This window comes from Setaria italica, chromosome IX (genome assembly GCF_000263155.2).
Source record: "Setaria italica strain Yugu1 chromosome IX, Setaria_italica_v2.0, whole genome shotgun sequence".
Taxonomy (NCBI): Eukaryota; Viridiplantae; Streptophyta; class Magnoliopsida; order Poales; family Poaceae; genus Setaria; species Setaria italica.
Window position 1 is genome coordinate 5331984 of NC_028458.1, and position 19903 is coordinate 5351886.

The 19903-nt window shown below is 46.6% G+C and overlaps 1 protein-coding gene across 2 annotated transcripts; it reads left to right on the forward strand.

Annotated features, from left to right (window-relative positions):
- Positions 1-6557: 6557 nt before the first annotated feature.
- On the forward strand, positions 6558-13839 carry LOC101752966 (MADS-box transcription factor 34). 2 transcript variants are annotated; one of them, XM_004981682.4, is made up of 9 exons: positions 6558-6858; positions 6951-7190; positions 9579-9660; positions 11867-11928; positions 12031-12130; positions 12626-12667; positions 12802-12843; positions 13198-13349; positions 13424-13839. In XM_004981682.4, the coding sequence occupies exons 2-9, from the start codon at positions 7006-7008 to the stop codon at positions 13497-13499; spliced, it is 741 nt and encodes a 246-aa protein (XP_004981739.1). In that variant the 5' UTR covers positions 6558-6858; positions 6951-7005; the 3' UTR covers positions 13500-13839. The 2 variants fall into 2 exon arrangements, with proteins under 2 accessions (XP_004981739.1, XP_004981738.1); XM_004981681.4 differs by having other exon boundaries at positions 6558-7190.
- The last annotated feature ends 6064 nt before the right edge of the window (positions 13840-19903 follow it).

A 19903-nucleotide genomic window follows, 5' to 3' on the forward strand; every position in this document is an offset into this window, starting at 1 on the left:
TGTTTAGGTTTTCGAAGAACCAGACCTGACACCCCCTCCCCTCCTTTTGTCTATGAAAAAAGAACTATCAGAATCATATTGATATTCGGTTCATTATTATATGCCTTTTTGAGGGAATGGGTGTCACATATCGTATGCCTGAAAAGCAGCATATAATGATAAGTGGATAGGTCGGACAAAAGGAAAAAGAGCGCATAAAGGCCCATAGAGATAAGGGTGAATGGACGAGATAGCCGGATGCGATTTGTGCCACATGCACAACTATGTGTGGCTAGCTTGCTCTATCTTCTCTATATATAGCTCCAGTGAAGATGCAATACAAATAGTAATATTCTATCTGCTTTAAAGTTGCGACTCAACCATGCTATAAAAAGATTTTAGGCCCAAAACACGGAATAGGCAAAGGGCAACTAATAACATACATACATACATACATATACATATACATACATATACATATACATACATACATACATATATATATATATATATATATATATATATATATATATATAACACTTGTGTTCAATTCTTAAAAACAAAAAACACTTGTGTTCGAAGCATCCGCAATATAACCTAATTTGCTGCAATTGATCGTCATTGCAATTTTAATATCCCACTACCCCTAAATAATTTGACCATCGCATTCTTTTCACTCTCGGCTCAAAACCATCTAATTCCGGAATTCCCTTCCAAGTTCCAACCCTAGTGTTCAAGATCATCCCTCTCAAACCAATTATGATGGGGTGGCTACTATGGTAGCGTTTGGTTAGGCCGTTTTGCGGTGTAATCGGATCACGCTGCGATTTGATTACGTTATTTTGTGATTGATTTGGCCGGTCCGGAAATGGCTGCCTCGGTATCTGATACAACCCCGTACAATTCCGATACCACCCAAAATCTATCGTATCAACTTTCTCGTAGACCCCGTCTCCTCGCGGCATCAATGATTCGTTTTTTTCCTGATCATCAACTAATCACCTCGGTTGCTGCCCATCTTCATGGACCCAGATACAAATCAAATTCCTTAGTTGTGCCGCAATTTGATCTTTCGTCGTCTCTTCCGTTGTCGTCGTGAAAGTGCCGCCACCACCGTAGAGGCCATCTGCCAGGCCGTAGGCTCCTTCGGCCGCCCTTCGAGATGGGATGGATACAGAGCTGGTACTAAAGCGAAGCAAATTGAAGCAGCAAATTGAAGTGAATCCATCCGATCGACACTAGCGAGATCCATGGCAGCCTCATCGTCGCTGTCATCCTTATCGAATTTGCGGCACAAGCTGTTGACCACGGTGTGCTGGTACTTCGACCAGGGAACGGTGCCGATGCGGGGGGCACGAAGAGGGGCCAGGTGGCGCGGTGGGGTGCAGCCGCAGGGAGTTTCACTCCGACACGCTAAGCTACGTACTCAACTTTGACGAGCCGTGAGGAAGACGGCGCATCAGAGGGATGAGCTCTGTAATGAGTTTCCAATACCATGGTTGAACCAAACAAATTACGGTTGTACCACCACCTATCGATTACGTTAGTGTTACCGCCAGCTTAGGCCTTGTTCGATACCCTGGACTAAACTTTAGTCCATCCATTTTGACCCCTTTTAGTCCCTAAAATGCCAAACATGTGGATTAAGATGTGGACTAAACCCTTTAGTCCTCTAGTCCAAGAGGGGTGGACTAAAGTGGACTAAAAGTCCTGGAAGACACCTCTGCCCCTCATTTACTACCCATCCCACGCGTCCCGAACCCTTCCTCCAGGAGCCCCGCCGCTCGCTCCCCTCCCTGACACCAGCGCACTCTCTCCTCCCCACACTGCCGCCATCGCCCCCTCTCCTTCCCGCACCAGAGCCACCGCCCCCGCTCCTCCCCACGCCGCCGCCACCGCCCCCTCTCCTTCCCACCACCGCATCCACCATGGACGGCCACGGGAACGGCTACCGCGACTACTTCTCTCAGGTGGGTTCTTCATCGGCGGCTCGCACCTTCCCTGCTTCCCCGGACGCCGGCGACAAAGATGACTTCGGCCCCTTCTCCCAGCCTCTTCACTTCCCGGATGCGCATGGAGCATCTGGATCTCAACTTCCAAGCCGACGGCTTCCCCTACCTTGGCTCGTACCAGGAGTACCTATAGGCGAAAGCTGCTCCCGGTGACCAAGGGCTACCTCCCCTTGGCCGTGGAGGAGGCTGTGGATTGTGACACAGAGGAATACTACATGGCTACTAAATTGTTTAGTTTTGAATACAACCAACAAGTCTTCTACCAGTTCAAAAAGAATGAACACAGGTTGAAGTGGTTGAAGAGATGTTGCAATGACTATAATTGATTTGATGTTGTAGCTTAATCTATGTGGAACCTTTTCTGTTGTTGTGTGATAAACCTTTGAATGTTTGATGATTATTCTATTATTGTGTGATGCTCCTCTGATTATAATTTGATGCTGCTTTGATTAAATTGTCTTGCTAATCATTTTGTTGATGCTTTTTTGAATAAATTTTGTTGCTGATTATTCTGTTGATGCTCCTTTGATTAAACAGGGGCCTGATGAAGAAGTGAAGATAGCAAAACTGAGGGATATGGATATCCCATGGTTCCCACCGACCAGGATACTGGCCAGTCTTGACAAGTGGGCCTGCCCAACTAGAACGTGCGGGCCAAGGACGTGAAGATACTTGGAGCACAAGTCAAGGAGGTCGGACGATTCAAATCAGTCCGGATATTGCACGATACTTGTTGTAATCCGACTCAGATTGCTTTCCATGTAACAACCAACTAGGATTAGATTCTAACTCAGATTGCTTTCTATGTAACAACCGACTATGATTAGATTCAAACTGACTTGTAACCCTAAGTCGTCAACCTATATAAGGCGGCCAAGGGCGCCTCCCGAAGGCATGTCAACTCTCCGCGAACAATACCAGCAATACAATCCAACAGAATACGGGACGTAGGGTATTACTCTCCGGAGGCCCGAACCTGTCTAAACCTTCGTGTTCTCATGATTACCTTCGAGTTCTTGGTCTCGCAATCCTCCGTGCCTACAAATCTACCACTTGGGTAACCTCCTGGCGGACTGCCGGGCTACTAAATCTGACAGTTGGCGCGCCAGGCAGGGGTGATTCTGAGATCCTCCCCAGCGAGCTCGATGGCATCTTGCCCCGGCGTCATCTTCCTCGAGAGCATGAACGGCATCCTTGCCAACCCGATCCAGCTTCGCTTCAGGACCATGCCGGCGGACTCCGATTCCGCGGCTTCCTTTGTCGACTTGACGTTTGCCGCCAGCTCAGCATCCGTTGGATCTAATTCGACGAAGCAAGGTCTTCACTCGAGGATCATCACGCCACTTGCCCAGCAGGTCGGTGATTTCTCTCTCTCTCCGGGAGGATTCCCAAAATCCTTGCTGCGACCCACCCACCCACGCCCTCCGACCTAATCGCAGGGCTTGATTGCATCAGCAACACCATTGCTGAGTGCATTAACCCCTCTAAGGCAGCGCTACGCCCAACAAGGTTAGCGCAGGGTCCGTCCCGTGCCCCCTTTGGTCTAAGGAACTCGGCTGCCATGTTTTCCGTGAAACTCGCGCAGCCTCTTCAGATCCAATCTGAAGACCCACCCACATCCGCCCAATTTCCGCATTGTGGCAAGTTTCAGATCCCCCGCATCGTCCTGGCTCCGAACCCTTATGGAGACGATGTCGAGAGCAACTCCACCACGCCAGATCGCAAAGCCTTCGTGGTCTCTGCCAATGACCCACCCAGGGATGGTGAAACCTCTTCTCTTGAAGAAGGTCAGTATACTCCCGGTCCACATCTACCCATGACTCTCGAAGCCGATCCGCTCATAGTAGATCCGGTCACCGCCGAGGCGACCACGGCAACCACGCGGGAGGTCGGTCAGAGCCTGTCCGTGAAGAGGAGGTGGATACTAGCCTATCCTGACAAGTGGGCCCGCCCAACTAGAATGTGCGGGCCAAGGATGTGAAGATACTTGGAGCACAAGTCAAGGAGGCCGGGCGATTCAAATCAGCCCGGATATCGTGGGATACTTGTTGTAATCCGACTCGGATTGTTTTTCATGTAACAACCGACTAGGATTAGATTCAAACCGACTTGTAACCCTAGGTCGTCAGCCTATATAAGGCGGCCAAGGGCGCCTCCCGAAGGCACATCACCTCTTCGTGAACAATACCAGCAATGCAATCCAGCAGAATACAGGACGTAGGGTATTACTCTCCGGAGGTCCGAACCTGTCTAAACCTTCGCGTTCTTGTGATTACCTTCGAGTTCTTGGTCTCGCAATCCTCCCTACCTACAAATCTACCACTTGGGTAACTCCCTGTTGGACTGACGGGCTAGTAAATCCGACAAGCACATATCTTGAAGTGTCAGAAGAGGAGGAGAAGAATTGCTATTATTACTAGTGCCATGATCGGTATGTACCACTTTGGTACATACATGAACAAATCGGAGTACAGAGTACCAACTGAAAGTGGTTATGAATGGGTCATGAAAACATTAGCAAATAACCCTTCTTGCTTCAATATGTTTAGGATGAGTCAGTGTGTGTTTGATAAGCTTCATAATTTGCTAGTTGAGTCATATGGGTTGAAGTCGACACGAAGGATGTCATCTATGGAGGCTTTAGGGCTGTTTTTATGGATATGTGGTGCCCCCAGTCTGTTAGACAACCTGAAGATCATTTTACTAGGTCACTGGAGACATGTAGTAGGAAGTTTGATAAAGTACTACATAGTGTGAGCAAGCTTGCAGCTGATATTATTAGGGCAGTAGACCCTGAATTGAGGAGTGTGCATCCTAGTTTGCAATCTCCTCGTTTTTCTCCGTTCTTTGACAATTGCATTGGAGCAATAGACGGGACACATGTCCCTATTGTGGTGCCAACAAGATAGTGCAACATACGGGAAGGCATGGATAGCTGATGGTTTGTTTAGTAGGTCATAGCTGTGATGGTTTTGAATGTATGGATAATTTTTCGAATGTATGAACAATTTTCCGAATGTATGAACAATGTTGAACATTTTCCTAGCGCACAGAACCCGCAGCAATGCGGTCGGGCATGGCGTCCTGAGGAGGATGTTTCCATCTTCAAAATAGGAGTAATACCGTTTTTGTTCATATGCATTAATTGATTTTAGTCCCTAGATCTAAACAGATTATGGACTAAAGTTTAATCCATGGATTGAAGGGATCAAACATGGGTGGCAAACCTACGATGCTATCCAAGCCAGAAGCCCAGAAGCCACAGCAAAAGCAAGGCTGCGGCCTGCGGGTCCAGCTGCCGCCGCGGACTGCAGTTACTGTAACACTGACGATATACTACCGGAAACGGCTAGCTGGCGCCCTGGCCAGGCGTGCCCTGCCTGTTCATCACTACTACTGTGCGGTGGCGCTCTCCTCCCTGACATGACATGGATCGTCCCTGACGGCGAGGCAAGGGCGAGGACGTCTGGCCACGTGAGGCCGGACGACCCGTCGGAGCCGATGGGCCGATCGGTGACCCCGCGACGCGACGCGCACTGTGGCCGCGCGTCCCTACCGGCGTATACTATGCGTAGCGACGAGTAGCGAGCAAGTCAGCCGCGTCCGATCCCGGCCGTCCCGCTCCCGGCAGCGGCAACTGCCCTGCCGCGACGAGACGAGCGAGGCCGGCCGCCGCGCGTACGGCCGCGTACGAGGCGGTGGCGGAGCACGCGTGCCAGCCAGGTCGGCGCGCGCGCAACCGCGCTGCCTGCCTCGCCCGTGCCGACCGGCCGGTCGGTGGGTGACGGTGGCTGACTGGTGGTGGCGGGGTAAATAGCCGTGAGCCAGTGGTCTAAACGATGGCTCTTCTCGCGACTGTGTCCGTGCGTGATGTGATGAGCGCTGATCTGACCGCGCGGAAGGCTCTGGCTTGCCGCTGGCGGAGCCAGAGGATTGAGGAATGAGGAGCGCCCCGCCCCCTCGTAGCCCGGCCGGCCTGCCGCATTGCGTGAGCGCAGGCGCGGTGGTAGCAGCTAGCGGGCCGCTGCGGTAGCTTTCGGGCATTTCGCGCGGCGCCACCGGCGGCTCGACACGTTGTGATTCGGCTCCTGTGCGCGGCAGCGACCCCGGATCTCCGCCTCGGATTCGCCGCCGCCTCCCGCCTCTTGGGCTTGGCTCGGCTCTCCCCACGTCGCTCGCTCTCGCTCCCACTGACCGGCTGTTGGTGTCTGTCCCGTGCCGCGGCGTCCACCGGCCCGTCCGTCAGGCGGCGAGGGCAAACTTGTACGCTACGACACGAGCCGTGTGATCGACGACGACGACGACGGTAGCTGGTCGAGTTTTTACGGCGCCTGCGCTACTGTACCGCGCGGCGCATGAGTCGGCACCTACGTTCTCAAAAATTACTGCTACAACCAGGCTACCAGTATAGCATACTCGCAGTAGTAAATGGGGTATCTGTCGAGCTACGCTGTCAGCGCCCCCGCGGCCGGTTAAAAACCTAGGAGTAGTAGCTGCCTACTAGGAGTAGTAGCTGCTAATGGGCGGTAGCCTAGCAACCTAGGGTGAGGATGCGAGGCGAGATCCAATCTGCACCCCACGAGAAGAAAAGATTCTTCTCCGCCTCGCCTCTCTCACCCGTCTCGCTCATTCCTCCGTTCTCAGCCTCACCCAGCATATAGCTAGCCCACCACCACATGCCGCAGGGCCCTCCTCCTCCCCCTCGCCGAGCTAATTGAGTGCGCGCTAGAAGAAAAAAAAAACCCCATCAGAACGGGAGCAGCGAGCTCCAGCTCCTGCTGCGTCCTGCTGCGCCTGCGCTAGGGTGAGCGAGGGAGACCGAGATCAGTCTCGGCAATAATTGCAGGCGAATCATAGTTTGAGAGAGGTAGATACTACATATATAGAGCTGGTAGCAGCAGCTAATAAAGAGCAGTCGAATTGTTACTTCTTTAATTTGTTGGGAGGTTGATTTGGAAGGGGAGAGGAGATCAAGAACCGACAAAGGGGGTGAGATCGATCGGGAGGCCAGGCCATGGGGCGCGGGAAGGTGGTGCTGCAGCGGATCGAGAACAAGATCAGCCGGCAGGTGACGTTCGCCAAGCGCCGGAACGGCCTGCTCAAGAAGGCGTACGAGCTCTCCATCCTCTGCGACGCCGAGGTCGCGCTCGTCCTCTTCTCCCACGCCGGCCGCCTCTACCAGTTCTCATCCTCCTCCAAGTAATCGCGCACCAACCATACTCTTCTTCCACCTCAATTCCCCTTTTCTCCTTTTTACACCTCCAGCGGCGCGCCCACGTCCTTTAACAAATTCGCGGTGAAGAAGGCCATGCGCAATTCGATCTGAATCCTTCTTGTCAGTCCTCATGCATCGTCCTTGCATGATCTCATGGGGGTGGTGCTCTTTGATTCGCTCGTTTCCTTTGGCCTGTTCTATTGGGCAACTGGTACAGTGATACAGTCATCTCCTCAGCGAGCTGCATAGAAAGGCTACAAATGAACAGGGGAGCAGCGAGCAGGAGATCGACACATGTATGCATATACCGTGTATGTCTGGCGTATGTCACTCATAGGAAAAGAAAGGGTTTCATTTGATGTGCACCTGATCAGTACCTGCAGGCCTGCATATGCATTACGCATAAACTTTAGCCTAAATTCAACACTGGTTTTACATGCCAACTTGTAGTACAACTAGATTGTAAATGGTGTGTTGGCCCTTTCTGAACTGTGCCGTACGTACATCATGTTAAATTGTTGATGGGTAGGATTAACATATGCTGCACGTTTGTTAAATTCAATTGAGCATGTACTTCTCTGCACAGTTATGTTTGTTTTGCACAGTATGGTGTCTAGATGGTCAAACATAAAATGGTGGCATCTAAGTCTTAGTACATCGCTTGCCGCAAGCAACCTCTATTTGATCTATCAACGATGCATTAATTCAACTCTGACTAAATTGAGCCCCGGTGGTAACTTGTCTCCTAGGAATTCTTTGATACATCTTGCAATTGTTAGTAGTCCCTCGTCTCACATGATACCTATATAGTACCTAGTACTGTTGCATCTCTTTCAAAAAAGGAGCACCGTTGCATCATGTGCATGTTATGAAGATAAAACCGATTCTACTTTCTTTGGAAATATATGCCGCTTAGGACAAGCTAATTAGTTTTAAAAAGAACTAATTAGCTTGTCCTAAATGTCACATATATTTAAAAACGGAGAAAGTGGTTACATGTTCTAAAACTGTTATTTAGTGTTTATTCTCAATTTCTCAAGATTAAAGGCAGTCAATGATGCATGAAATTAATGTGGCAAGTAGCAGAGGTGGTAAAAAACTGTATCACTTGAGTAATCCTGATATGCTGTATATCAAGACAACGATAGTGACTGGTAGCGATGTGCTGTTGTAAAGTTGTTCCATAACATGTAATTCTAGTAATCTAGTTGACTATCCACATTTTCTTATGCAAAAACGGAGTATAGGCTATGACATAGTTACAATGTTCCCAAGATGAAAATTAAAATTTGTACTTCACCCTTGAATAGCAAGCATAACATTTCTAACCATTAATATATCAAAAAAATATTACATCCTGTCCAAAATAATTTAATGTCCTCAAATGCACCGACTCAATTTTCTATAACTTTGTCATCTTAGTTTATATGGAAGAAAACACAAAAGTATTTTGATCAGACATGGAAATGATGCTTACAGATTAATTGTCAGGAATTTTTGCATTCACGCAATTGGTCTATTTGGCACAACTCTCCAAGGATTTCCGGAGCTACTCATCTCTAGCTCCAAAATTCTTGGAGCTGGAGCTACTGTCATGTTGAACTTAATTTGATTGAGCAAATTTTTTAAAGTTATTTTAGATTAAAACATGGTTTAAACCGTTTTATTTTTCCTATAAACTCCAAATCCTGCATGGATCTCAGAGTTGGAGCTATGCTAAACATGATCATGATTAGAAAAGTAGCAGCCATATATATGTGTTGTAGGCTGTATATCCTAGACGAAAAATGAACAGTAGTTACCATGCTGGTTTGGTCCTAGGGCTTCAGTTGCCATATATGATCACATGATTTTTGTTGAAATAATTGATGCACTCATCTAGAGAAGTTCAAACTACATATTTCACAGTGTGAACATATTTCTACTCTTTAATTTCATAGTCAGCATAGATGATATTTATTTATTTTTTAGATAAGCATAGAGGATCTTTCTATAAAGAACTTTGGGCTAGCTCAGGACTGTGACCTGCAATGCCAAACTGAGAGAAGCTTAAAATTATCCAAGGAATTGATAAATAGACCTTGTTCAACTGATGAATTCCAGTAGTGTATGGATGAGTTTGAGTGTGTCCGCCTATGCAGTTTAAAGTCGCTGAACCAACTTCTTGGTTGCATGGTAGCTCTTACAGCCAATCAACTGAAGGGGCAGAAGTAACCTGTTGACCTAGCAAGGCATAGTGGACTGTAAAATAATGTTTTACCATTGCTAGAACCAGCTATATGTTCTATATCTCTTCATGATTTGATATGTTTCTCTCTATATATTTATATACATATGGCTGGATCACTTATACCTCGTGTTTCCTATGACAGTCTGCTTAAGACTTTGGAGAGGTACCAGAGGTACATCTATGCTTCAGCTGATGCTGCAGTGCCGTCTAGTGATGAGTTGCAGGTGCGCGGACTATCCATTACTAGTATTGCAACATTTTTATATATATCATCTTTCTCTCCCATAAGAACCTTTTGCTGACATTTGTCAAGCTCTGAAGCTATACATATTATACTATGAGCTTTGTTACAATGCTTTTAAAGTACCAGTGGTATTTGCATGTACTTTCCTTTCTTATCCTTGTTACCTAAAAAGAATTAAATAAATTTACACATAATTAAAAGGGCATCATAGTAATTTCTTACTATTTTTGTACTGGTCCCACCAAATTTGTACTTCTTGGTACTTCTCTTTAGATATTTCATGGTATTTTCTTTGTTTCCACCGTTCGATTTTGCCGGATGGATGGCTCTAATTTTTTTCAAGCACTCTAAAATTTCTTATTATATTATTATTAGGTAACGAATTTAGTTTTCGATAAACATGATCAATTGTTGTTGATTAATAATGCCCCATAGTAAAGAAACTGTATATTTATTTGTTGTTTCTCGTTGGTTTATATATTGTGAAAACCCACCTGATCATCAACTTGTACAAATCACATTTTTATTTCAATAACCTTTATGAATATGTTATCAATATAAAACACAACTGAAAAATTATTAGTTTTAAACTTAGTCCAGTTATACACAAATTGGTGTTAGCTATCCACATTTTGCTCCAACCCTTAGCAAGACACCAAGTCAAATAAGGATGTAGTAGAAAGTTGCATCGCCTGCTATTATGTTGGTATACAAGAGGAGCAGTGCCTTACTGATGGCCTATCATCACTGTATCTTATTGAGACTAATGCATAATAGAGACTGAATTCTACGAATTCAAATCAGTTTTTGTAAACTTTTGGTAGTTGGAGGATCTAAGATTATGCTAACTTTTGAACATTGCTGTGTACTACTGTTGCCAAATCTGTGTAATTCGAATCTGTTAGGATAGCAGTTGTAGAACAATAATGTCCTCATTCTTCACAAAAGATCACGGAAAAGTAGAAAGTAGAAACAAACTGCAATACCTGCTGCATGACCGAAGTAAACAAATATATACGTACTGTCATCTGTCATCAAGTATACTTTTTTTATACTTGAAAATAAATAAGGTGTGGGGCCTCCGAGCGCATGTATGCAGCCACGCGTAATTCCATGCTATCGAAGGTAGTGTTAGTTTGTACCTTATCAGCGAGTGCACCAGCTAGCTAGTTCACTATAACCAATAACAGGGAGTTTAATTTGGCAACAGCTGCATTAAGTTAAGCAGGGAGAAATTTAACACATCAAGGAATTAAATAGAAATATAAAAATGTGGTATACTCTATCCTATCAATTAACCTCCAAAAGAATATTATCTAGCATAGGTGGCGTGCAGCCCATAACCCCAACATTGGAAGCTTCAATGTCTATACTTGTAGTACTTGTTTTTCTTGCAATGTACCAGTATATATGATACGAAGGGAAATGGAAGTAGATGAGCGTCTGTCAGGTGCGAGCAATTTTACTGCATGCACGTAACCAAAAACAATATATGGCGCTAGCTAGATTTAGTGCTTCCTCCGATCATAAAAGTATGTCCATCTAAGTTTTTTTTTCCTAAATCAAACTTTTTTTAACGTTGACTCTGAATATTTAAAATTCTATATAGATTAACAATATAAGATTAGGGTACTAGATTAACCAAAAAAAGTACTTCCACAATATAGAAATCTTAGAATTTAATGCAATATATTTTATTAGATATTGATAGTCAAAGTGTTGTATTGGAGATATATCGACAATCTAATGGAATTATATTTCCGATTGGAGGAACTAACATTTATACCATTTGATGGTGATATTACAAAATGGTGCATTTATATACTACTAGTAGATATTGTTGTAGAATACATGCAATCCATCTTTGACAACTTTGACCACTGGAAATGGTTTACCATAAAAAATACTTGGCACAAGCTATTACATTGTTCATATTTTTGCTATCATATTAGGTGATGGTAAACATTGTGCTTGTTTGGTTTGGACCCTGAGAAAGCTGCCTGGTCCAGGCAACAATCTCAGGCGTTGGATTTTGGTGGTGTGCCGGAGGTTGGATGGTGCTGCCTGGGCAAAAAGTATTTAAATAATATGCATTTTATATTTCTTCTAGATAGTTAAGTAGCTATGGACTAATATAGACAGTTTTGGGACTGCTCTATCTAAGGTCTCGTTTCTCAAAAATGCAGAACAACTATCAAGAATATGTGCAGCTGAAGTCAAGAGTTGAGATTTTACAGCACTCACAAAGGTGATATTTCCATACATGTTCATGCTTGTTCTTCCCCTTTACAATTCTACACCAATATTTGCATTTCTTTTGGTAAAGAAAGTACTGGTGAACGCACTGCAGGAATCTTCTGGGTGAAGATCTGGCTCCACTTAGCACAAGTGAACTTGAGCAGCTTGAGAGTCAAGTAGACAAGACCTTGAAGCAAATAAGATCAAGAAAGGTAAAATAAGTAGAAAGGCATTCAGGATGAATGATGTCGATTGTGTTTGAATAAAATAAAATATAATAAAATTCTGGTGAACAGGCTTTTGTAGTTCGTTCCATGGCTTTCTTACCTTATCTCTGAAGTAATCCATGATGTATAATGTAACTGGAATTGCTTTGATTATTCTTCATTCAAATTAACTACTAGATGAATCTCACTTGGGAAAACAGAAGGACGGATCAATGTTGATCTATTCTACTTCAAGTTTAAGCTTATCCGGAAATTGTAGAAACATGGTTGAGGTTGTATACAATTTAGGAGACACTTTAGTGAACATTAACTTTGATCCCAGAATCTCAACACCACTTCAATTCACCATTCTGATTATTTAGTACTCACAAGCATTTCTTATCTGTTTCTTCTGCATATTACTCTTTGTAAACTTTGACTGGTGCAACAAGTTGCTATTTAAGTAACTCTTCTATTCATGTCTTTATCTGCATTTGGCAGACTCAGGTGCTACTTGATGAACTCTGCGACTTGAAGAGAAAGGTAAATGCTCTTTGCTAGCCCTATATATCGCGACATTCACATCATGTTCCTGGACTGTGAGTGGCTCTGCTTCAGTACTGAATATCCAATCATCCCATGTATCGCTGAGCATTCGGTCCTCTCATCTCTTGCAGGAACAAATGCTACAAGATGCCAACAGGGTCCTGAAAAGGAAGGTAAGTGACAGTCCAACAGCAAACCTCCCTAGAAAGCTTTGCATTCGTAGCTTGGGACCGCATGATGCACTGGACCACTCCCAAGAACATGTTGTCCAGTTCTCGTCTGAGGAGACGTTGAGTGCGAGTAGTAAAGCCGGTGCACAAAGTTGGTAGATCGGTTGCCCCCCCTGGTGGCGGCAGTAGCATATATAAAATGGGCCTTCAGCTTTCAGCTAGCCTGCATTGGCACCACACCTTAACTGATGATGGCCTGCACATGCAGGTCAAGCTGCAGCCTCTGCGCAGAGGCACCATTCTTCCTCTCCTTGCTCTTTTGCCGGATCGTTTCATTTGGGATCGCTCTTGTTTCAGCTGGACGAGGTCGAGGCAGAGGTGGCTCCTCCGCCGCAGCCGCAGCTGCCGTGGCAAGGCGGCAGCGGCGACGCCATGCTGTCGGATGGCCCTCCACAGCCAGAGCACTTCTTCCAGGCCCTGGAGAGCAACCCATTATCTCTGCAGCCAACGTATTTCCCCGGCCCCTCCTTCAACCTCTTGCCTGAACAAGTAAGACTGTTCTGAATCCCTTCTGTTTATGCAGATTCCATACCATGGACATGAACCAGCAGCCGGTGCCGGCGCCGGGGAGCTGCTACCCTCCTGCGTGGATGGCATAGCCATTGCTTTGTTGTTGCATTGGCCTGAGAAGTGCCCGTGTCCTCCAGAAATTCCAACGAGTTCTGTAATTCTGTTGCTGCTTTTGCTCGCCTATTCGCTATGCTTGCAATGTTTGCCGAACTGTTCAAGTGACAAAAATGGCCCTGTATAGGTTGTGTCATTATCTTAGTTGATCACTGCTCAGCTGCTTGATTTAGCGCTTCATTAAGTGGCCGCTGAAAGAAAGTTGGTTGAACTGCCTATGTTTTGGATTCCACATTGATTGCCAATAAGCATTGGTATGTTGGACTGCTAGAGTACCCATCCATTTGAATATTTCAGTCGATCTTCTTTTGACAACATGAGGCGGACACGTGCGGATTTAATAACATGCCATCATTTTTGCCTCCATTTATCTTCCTTGCCATGAAACTTAAACGATCAAAACAACACTGGATTATTGTTTCCAAAGTTCCTTTTTTAAAATAAAAAACTTGTTTCTAAGGATCTTATATCAGGGACGTCAAGGCCATACTAGACTTATTACTTTACACAGTTTTTTTTAACCAGACAGCGATCTTCCTCCAAAGAGGGACGCCCTTTTCTGCTTCCATTGTTCTTTTCTTTAGTACCTCATCCACCGTAAATGTTCGCATACAACTAATTTTAAATGGTGCTCACTGCTCTCCATAGCCTGTCTGTTCAGAGTGCTTGTGCGAAGTTGTCTCTTGTTTCCAACTATTTCCATGAGAGAATTAACAGACCAGTAAATATTAAAAAAAAGTTTAGTCAGTATAACACCTGAGAAAGCACTATCTATATAAATGTAGCCTCGCAAAAAAAATGCATTCAGAAAATGTCTGCATTTTTACTTCTAAATTCCTATGAAAAACTGAGAATTAAAAAAAAAGAAAAGCTTCCCTGAATGGCTCAAAGGTCGTTTCATATCGGAAGCAAGATTTTGTTTTAAAAAATAATCTATTGCAGGTCTTAGTGATAGTGATTTGCGAGGGTTGGACTTGCAATGAACACGCATGACGTATCTAACTTAATTAGAAGGTTGGGAAGGGCTGCATAATATAATGCCTTTTCAGTTATCCAAGCAGTAAACTACCTCCGTTATCTGTTGATAATATGCAAGTGAATAGGATAAAGTTGTTCTACCTTTTGGCAAGATAGTGCCTGATCGTGAAAGCTATCAACGTCGGCCGTGGAGCACCAACGGTGGTCGGCACTCAATGGCAATTGGCATCTGCTGACAAGCTTTTCCATGTGCTTGTGGGCTCTTTGGCAGTCAGCAAATCAGCATAAAGCGTTAGCGATAAAAAGGTGAAATTCATGGAGGATAAGTGTCGGCATGCATATCTGCACTATTTATCCCTGCCATCAGCGCCAGTGACACATGTATGTATTTTCTAGAACCTAGCTGCGCTGGGATGTTACGTTGCTAACTTGAGTTTCGTTTTGCTCTGGGAGACGTTGCCATCATGATTTTGATTAAAAGATCGATATCACGGGGTCCAGGAATATTAGGATTGGCTACGCCAACATAACACTCGATTCGTTTAAAAGCCATTCAAAATATTTGCCATAAAAAATCTTAGAGCGAGCGACTACTATGCCTAAGAAAAGATTTTAAATCCGCTCTTTGGTAAGTTTTTTGTCTCTAGGAAAAGGGTTTGACACCTGCTTCATTGTGATCAGCTGGATGATCCAGAAGGAACGGTATGCATGGATGTCCGACCGTAAAGTTCAGATTAGTAGACAAGCTCGTCGATTGCACACGTGAAATGGCGAGGCTTTGGGTATTAGCATTCGGCCCTCGTCTCTTGCAGGAGCAAATGCAACAAGATGCAATCACCAAACAGGGTCCGGAAAAGGAAGGCAAGTGACAGCGCAACTGAATACTTGCTACTCCCTCCGTTCCAAATTATAAGGCGTTTCAACTTTCTTGGAGAGATAATGTATCTCAAGTTTGACCAAATTATACAATAAAATACTAATATTCATAATACCAAATAAGTACCATTAGTTTCTTCATTAACTTTATTTGTATAGTATATCTATTCGATGCTATAAATCTTTGTGATCCTCTCTATAATTTTAATCAAACATAAAATAATTTGACTCTTAAAAAAATTAGAATAACCTATAATTTGGAATGGAGAGTAGAAAACATGGCATTTGTAGCGTGGGGCCGCACCATTCACAGGACCACTCCCAAGAATAAGTTGTTCAGCTGTTCTCGTCTGAGGAGACGTTGAGTTCGACTGATTGGAAAGCCGAATAGCCATGCAAATTCAGGGTTGTAGCTCATATCTTTGAGCTGATGACCCTCCACAGCCAGAGCATTCTACTCTCTCGATCTCTCATCTGAAACAAGTTCTTTCTTGCCTCCTTTTGTCCTCTGAATCCTGCGTTTCCGTTTATGAAGAATCCATACCAATATATATACCATGGGCACGAGCCAACAGCCGTTGCCGGCGCCGGGCGGCTGCTACCCTCCAGCGTGGATGACATGGCCAATGTTAAACATGTAAATGCTTATCCCGTCAAGGTGAACAACCTAGCGCCGGTTAGTTAGATCAGATAGGATCAATCCCATGTAAATAGGAGAATATCGGCCAGGTTATTCATCTAGGGTTGTACACCACACTGGGGGTTGTTCCCAGCCTATTTAACACGCAGGCACGGCCCCTACGGGGTAACAACGCTTTCACAACTTTCACATGGTACCAAGAGCCTAGCCTCTAGCAGATCAATCTAGATGGCGAACCTTGGTTCCTCCGCCACCGCGGAGCAGGCCATCGCGTCATCCCTCGGCCTCCCAATCTCGGAGAAACTCTCCAAGAACAATCTTCAGCTATGGAAGCTCTAGGTGCTGCCGGCCATTCGTGGTGCCCAACTTGAGGGGTTCCTTGATGGCTTGGCTGTTCCTCCGCCGAAGGAGATCAATGTCAAGATCGGTAAGACGACTACCAAGGGTGCCAACCCGGAGTACGCCAAGTGGCTTGCTCTTGATCAGCAGGTTTTAAGCTACCTGCTGACCACCATGACATGTGACGTCATGTTTCAAGTCGGCGCTGCAATGACGGCGGCCGAGCTGTGGGCTGTGGTGGAGGAAATCTTCTCCTCGCATACTCGTGCAAGGGCGGTGAACACCCGCATTGCCCTCGCCACCACGAAGAAGGGCGCCATGACTGCTTCAGAGTACATAGCCAAGATGAAGGCGCTGTCCAATGAGATGGTGGTTGCCGGGAAACCTCTCGGCGATGAAGAGCTTATGTCGTATGTTCTGACCGGACTTGACATGGAGTACAACCCCCTGGTCATGTCAATGTTGGCTAGGGTCGAGCCGGTCCTCCACAGCGGCATTTTAATCGAAAAATTGTTGCCATTCAAACCGATTGGGGAGGTGACTATGAGAGGCTCAATTCTTTTTCTGCAAAATTGGAATCTCTCATCTTGTGTCATGTCCTCATGCACATCAACAAAATGGTGCTGCCGAGCGCAAACATCATCATATCGTTGAAGTTGGCCTCTCCCTCCTAGCTCATTCATCCATGCCCTTAAAATATTGGGATGAAGCCTTTTTGGCCACAACCTACTTAATCAACCACACCGCAAGCAAAATTCTCCAATATTCCTGCTCTCTTGAGATCTTGTTTCAAGAAAAACTTGACTACTCTATGTTCCGAGTCTTTGGGTGTGCTTGCTGGCCCAATCTTCGCCCATATAATACACACAAACTTGCTTTTCGATCTAAACATTGTGCCTTTCTCGGGTACAGTCACATGCACAAAGGATTCAAGTGCCTTGACATCTCGACTGGATGCATCTATATCTCACGCGATGTTGTCTTTGATGAACAAGTTTTTCCTTTTTCTGAGCTCCATGCCAATGCTGGCGCTCGGTTGAGAGCTGAAATAGAGCTCTTTTCTCCTACTCTCATGAATTCATCTAGCATTTTTGGGAGTCCTACAATACCTCGCACCGATGTGGGTAATAGTTCTTTACCTTCCAATGATGCTACTGATCAAACTCCGGTGGAAAATCCTCCCCTGGAGCTGGTATTTCATGTCGTTTCAAGGGGGAGACAAACACGGCGCTCAAGGTGGATCTGCCTACCTCTGTCCCTGACGCTGGCACAGCATCTGTGTAACGACCGACCCCTAAGCCTTTCCAGTTAGTCTTGATCTCAGCCCTTAACCTTAGTCAGCTGTTTTGCTTGAGCGCACCTAAGTGCCCAGTTTTCCGCCGGTCCCGACCCCTGAGATCCGACCCCTTCCCGCTTTGTTCCTCTCCCGACCCCGGCGAGCTCAGCCCACCGTCGGATTCTGCTGATCTTCCTCACCCGTCCGATCTATCCACCGGTGGACCCGCGAGATCTTTTCCAGATCCCCCGCGACAGCCGCACTCGAGTTGCATGGCCGCCTCAGAGTCTTCCTGCCGCGTGGCTCGTCTTCTCCGACGCCTGCCGCTCAGTTTTGTCTCTGGCAAGCAACCGAGTGGTTTCCCGCGCCCCTTTTCCCCAATAGCAGCGGAAGCCCTCTGCACCCCTTTCTGCAGAGCCTCGCCTCCCGCGCCCATCATCACGCCACCAGATCCCGGCCCCAGAGCCCGATGTCGCCCGTCTTTTCCGTCCCTTCAGCCACAGTTGCGCCGCCCGGTCGCCGCTACACGACGATTCCTCCACCGCCAATCCCGACCGCGGCCGCGACAGTTCCTTTCCCCGCTCCGTCAGAAGCCGCCCGACAATCTGTTGTTCCGCGCTCTCCCCCGCGCCGCGTCCGTCTGTCTCCTCACCTGTGCGCCCTCGATTCTAGCGCCGTTAAACCCGTCGCTTCTATCACCTCTTCCGCACAGTGACACCCGCTTTCCGCCAAATCTCAACCACCAGTCTACCCGCCTCTACGCCGCCCTGACGGCAGAACGCAATGATCGCTTGCGTCACCCCCGGAGTTATGCACCACCGCCCTCTTTGCTCAATCGCCGCCCCGGCAGAGCACTCCATTGCCTCACCCCGGCCTTCACGCCGCTTACCTTCTCTCTCTCCGCGCCGTTTCCTTTCTTCTGCTCCAGCAGCTATAAAAGGAATGCCCCCGTCGCCGGAGTTTCCCTCCGCTCTTGTTGCCTTTAGCCTCCTCTAGCTCCCTGCTCAAGTTCCTAGCGCCGCCCACCCAGTTCTTGAGGAGTTCTTCTCTCAGTTCTCCCTCAGTTTGCTCCAAGTCACCAACAGCTTGCTCCTCCGTGCTACATACAAGCTCTCTTGTGATCCCCAAGAAGCAGCGCCGCCGCCGGAGCATTGCCAGTCTTAGCCCTTGCTCGAAGCCTTAGTCCCTCCACCCAAGTTCGCTTCTTCCCGACCCCATGCTTTCCTTTCAGGAAGAAGGTGAGTTACTGACCCCAGTTCCGCCTCGTCCGACCCTGTCTGTTCCGCCGACCCTTATCCACCTCGCCCGAGGGCTTGGCTGTGATCTTTTTCTTCAACTCGAGGGTGTATGTATAAAACTTAGGAACCCTTCAGCGCTTGCGTCCAAGGACCCCAGTTATCACATCCTCTAGTTCAAGGATCAGACCACTAATTCCTTTCCTACCCTTACCTCTTGATCATCATCAGCTCTCTCGAGCCACCATAACCTCCTGCTCTTTGTCGCAAGTTTCTGGGCTCAGGCGAGCCAGTGTTGCTGTTAAAATAATTGTCTAAGCTAACCCTTGCATTGCATTCGTGTAGAGCTGCACCTCGCCGACGGTTTCTACGAGCTTCACCCGGCGCCAGAAGAATAAGCTGTAGCCGAGCTCCTGTCCTCCGAAGGCGAAGTCGCTCCAGAAGTCGAGCAGTTCCCGTCCTCCTTGCTTGAAGGCAAGCCCCGGTTGCATGAAAGTCCTATGTGTTTTACCAGACTTGCGCATGCCTTCTGTAACATGCTTGTGCATTTACGTATAGGAGTTGTGTGAAACCCTAGATGCATAACCATAGTTATCCCAATGATCTGAGCACTAGCTGTTGGACCGAGTAGTTGCACTGCTTAAATTAGGAGACGGTAAAAGTCGAGTGATTTCCTGTCACTCGCGAGTTATAGGAGTTGCCTGTTACTCTCTTGTTATAACTATAAGGACGATGGATGGGGCAGGGTTTTGGGTAACTTTTTGGTGGTCGGATGGTTGCCCCGTCTGTCTATGAAATCTTACTAAGGTCCGACAGTGGTGGTGTTCGTGATCAAGTGTTTGAAAGTACTAGCCTCATACTTAGTATGGGATGAGGAAGCCTAGTACCGGATTGAACCTAGACGTGAGCGGTCGCCCCATTGTTCATGGAACGGAGTTTCCCCTGCTGGTTGTCGCACGTGGTGGCAAGCGTGGTCACAGAACGGCAGAGGCCGGGTCTGTGGAGCCTTGCACCAAAGGAAATGGGCCCGACACG

Excerpts from the sequence above, each read along its gene's own strand:
- LOC101752966 (XM_004981681.4), top strand. The coding sequence starts at position 7,006 with ATGGGGCGCGGGAAGGTGGTGCTGCAGCGGATCGAGAACAAGATCAGC. Across the intron at positions 12,668-12,801 it reads TCTGCGACTTGAAGAGAAAG|GAACAAATGCTACAAGATGC; the intron begins GTAAATGCTCTT and ends CATCTCTTGCAG. Across the intron at positions 13,350-13,423 it reads CCATTATCTCTGCAGCCAAC|ATTCCATACCATGGACATGA; the intron begins GTATTTCCCCGG and ends CTGTTTATGCAG.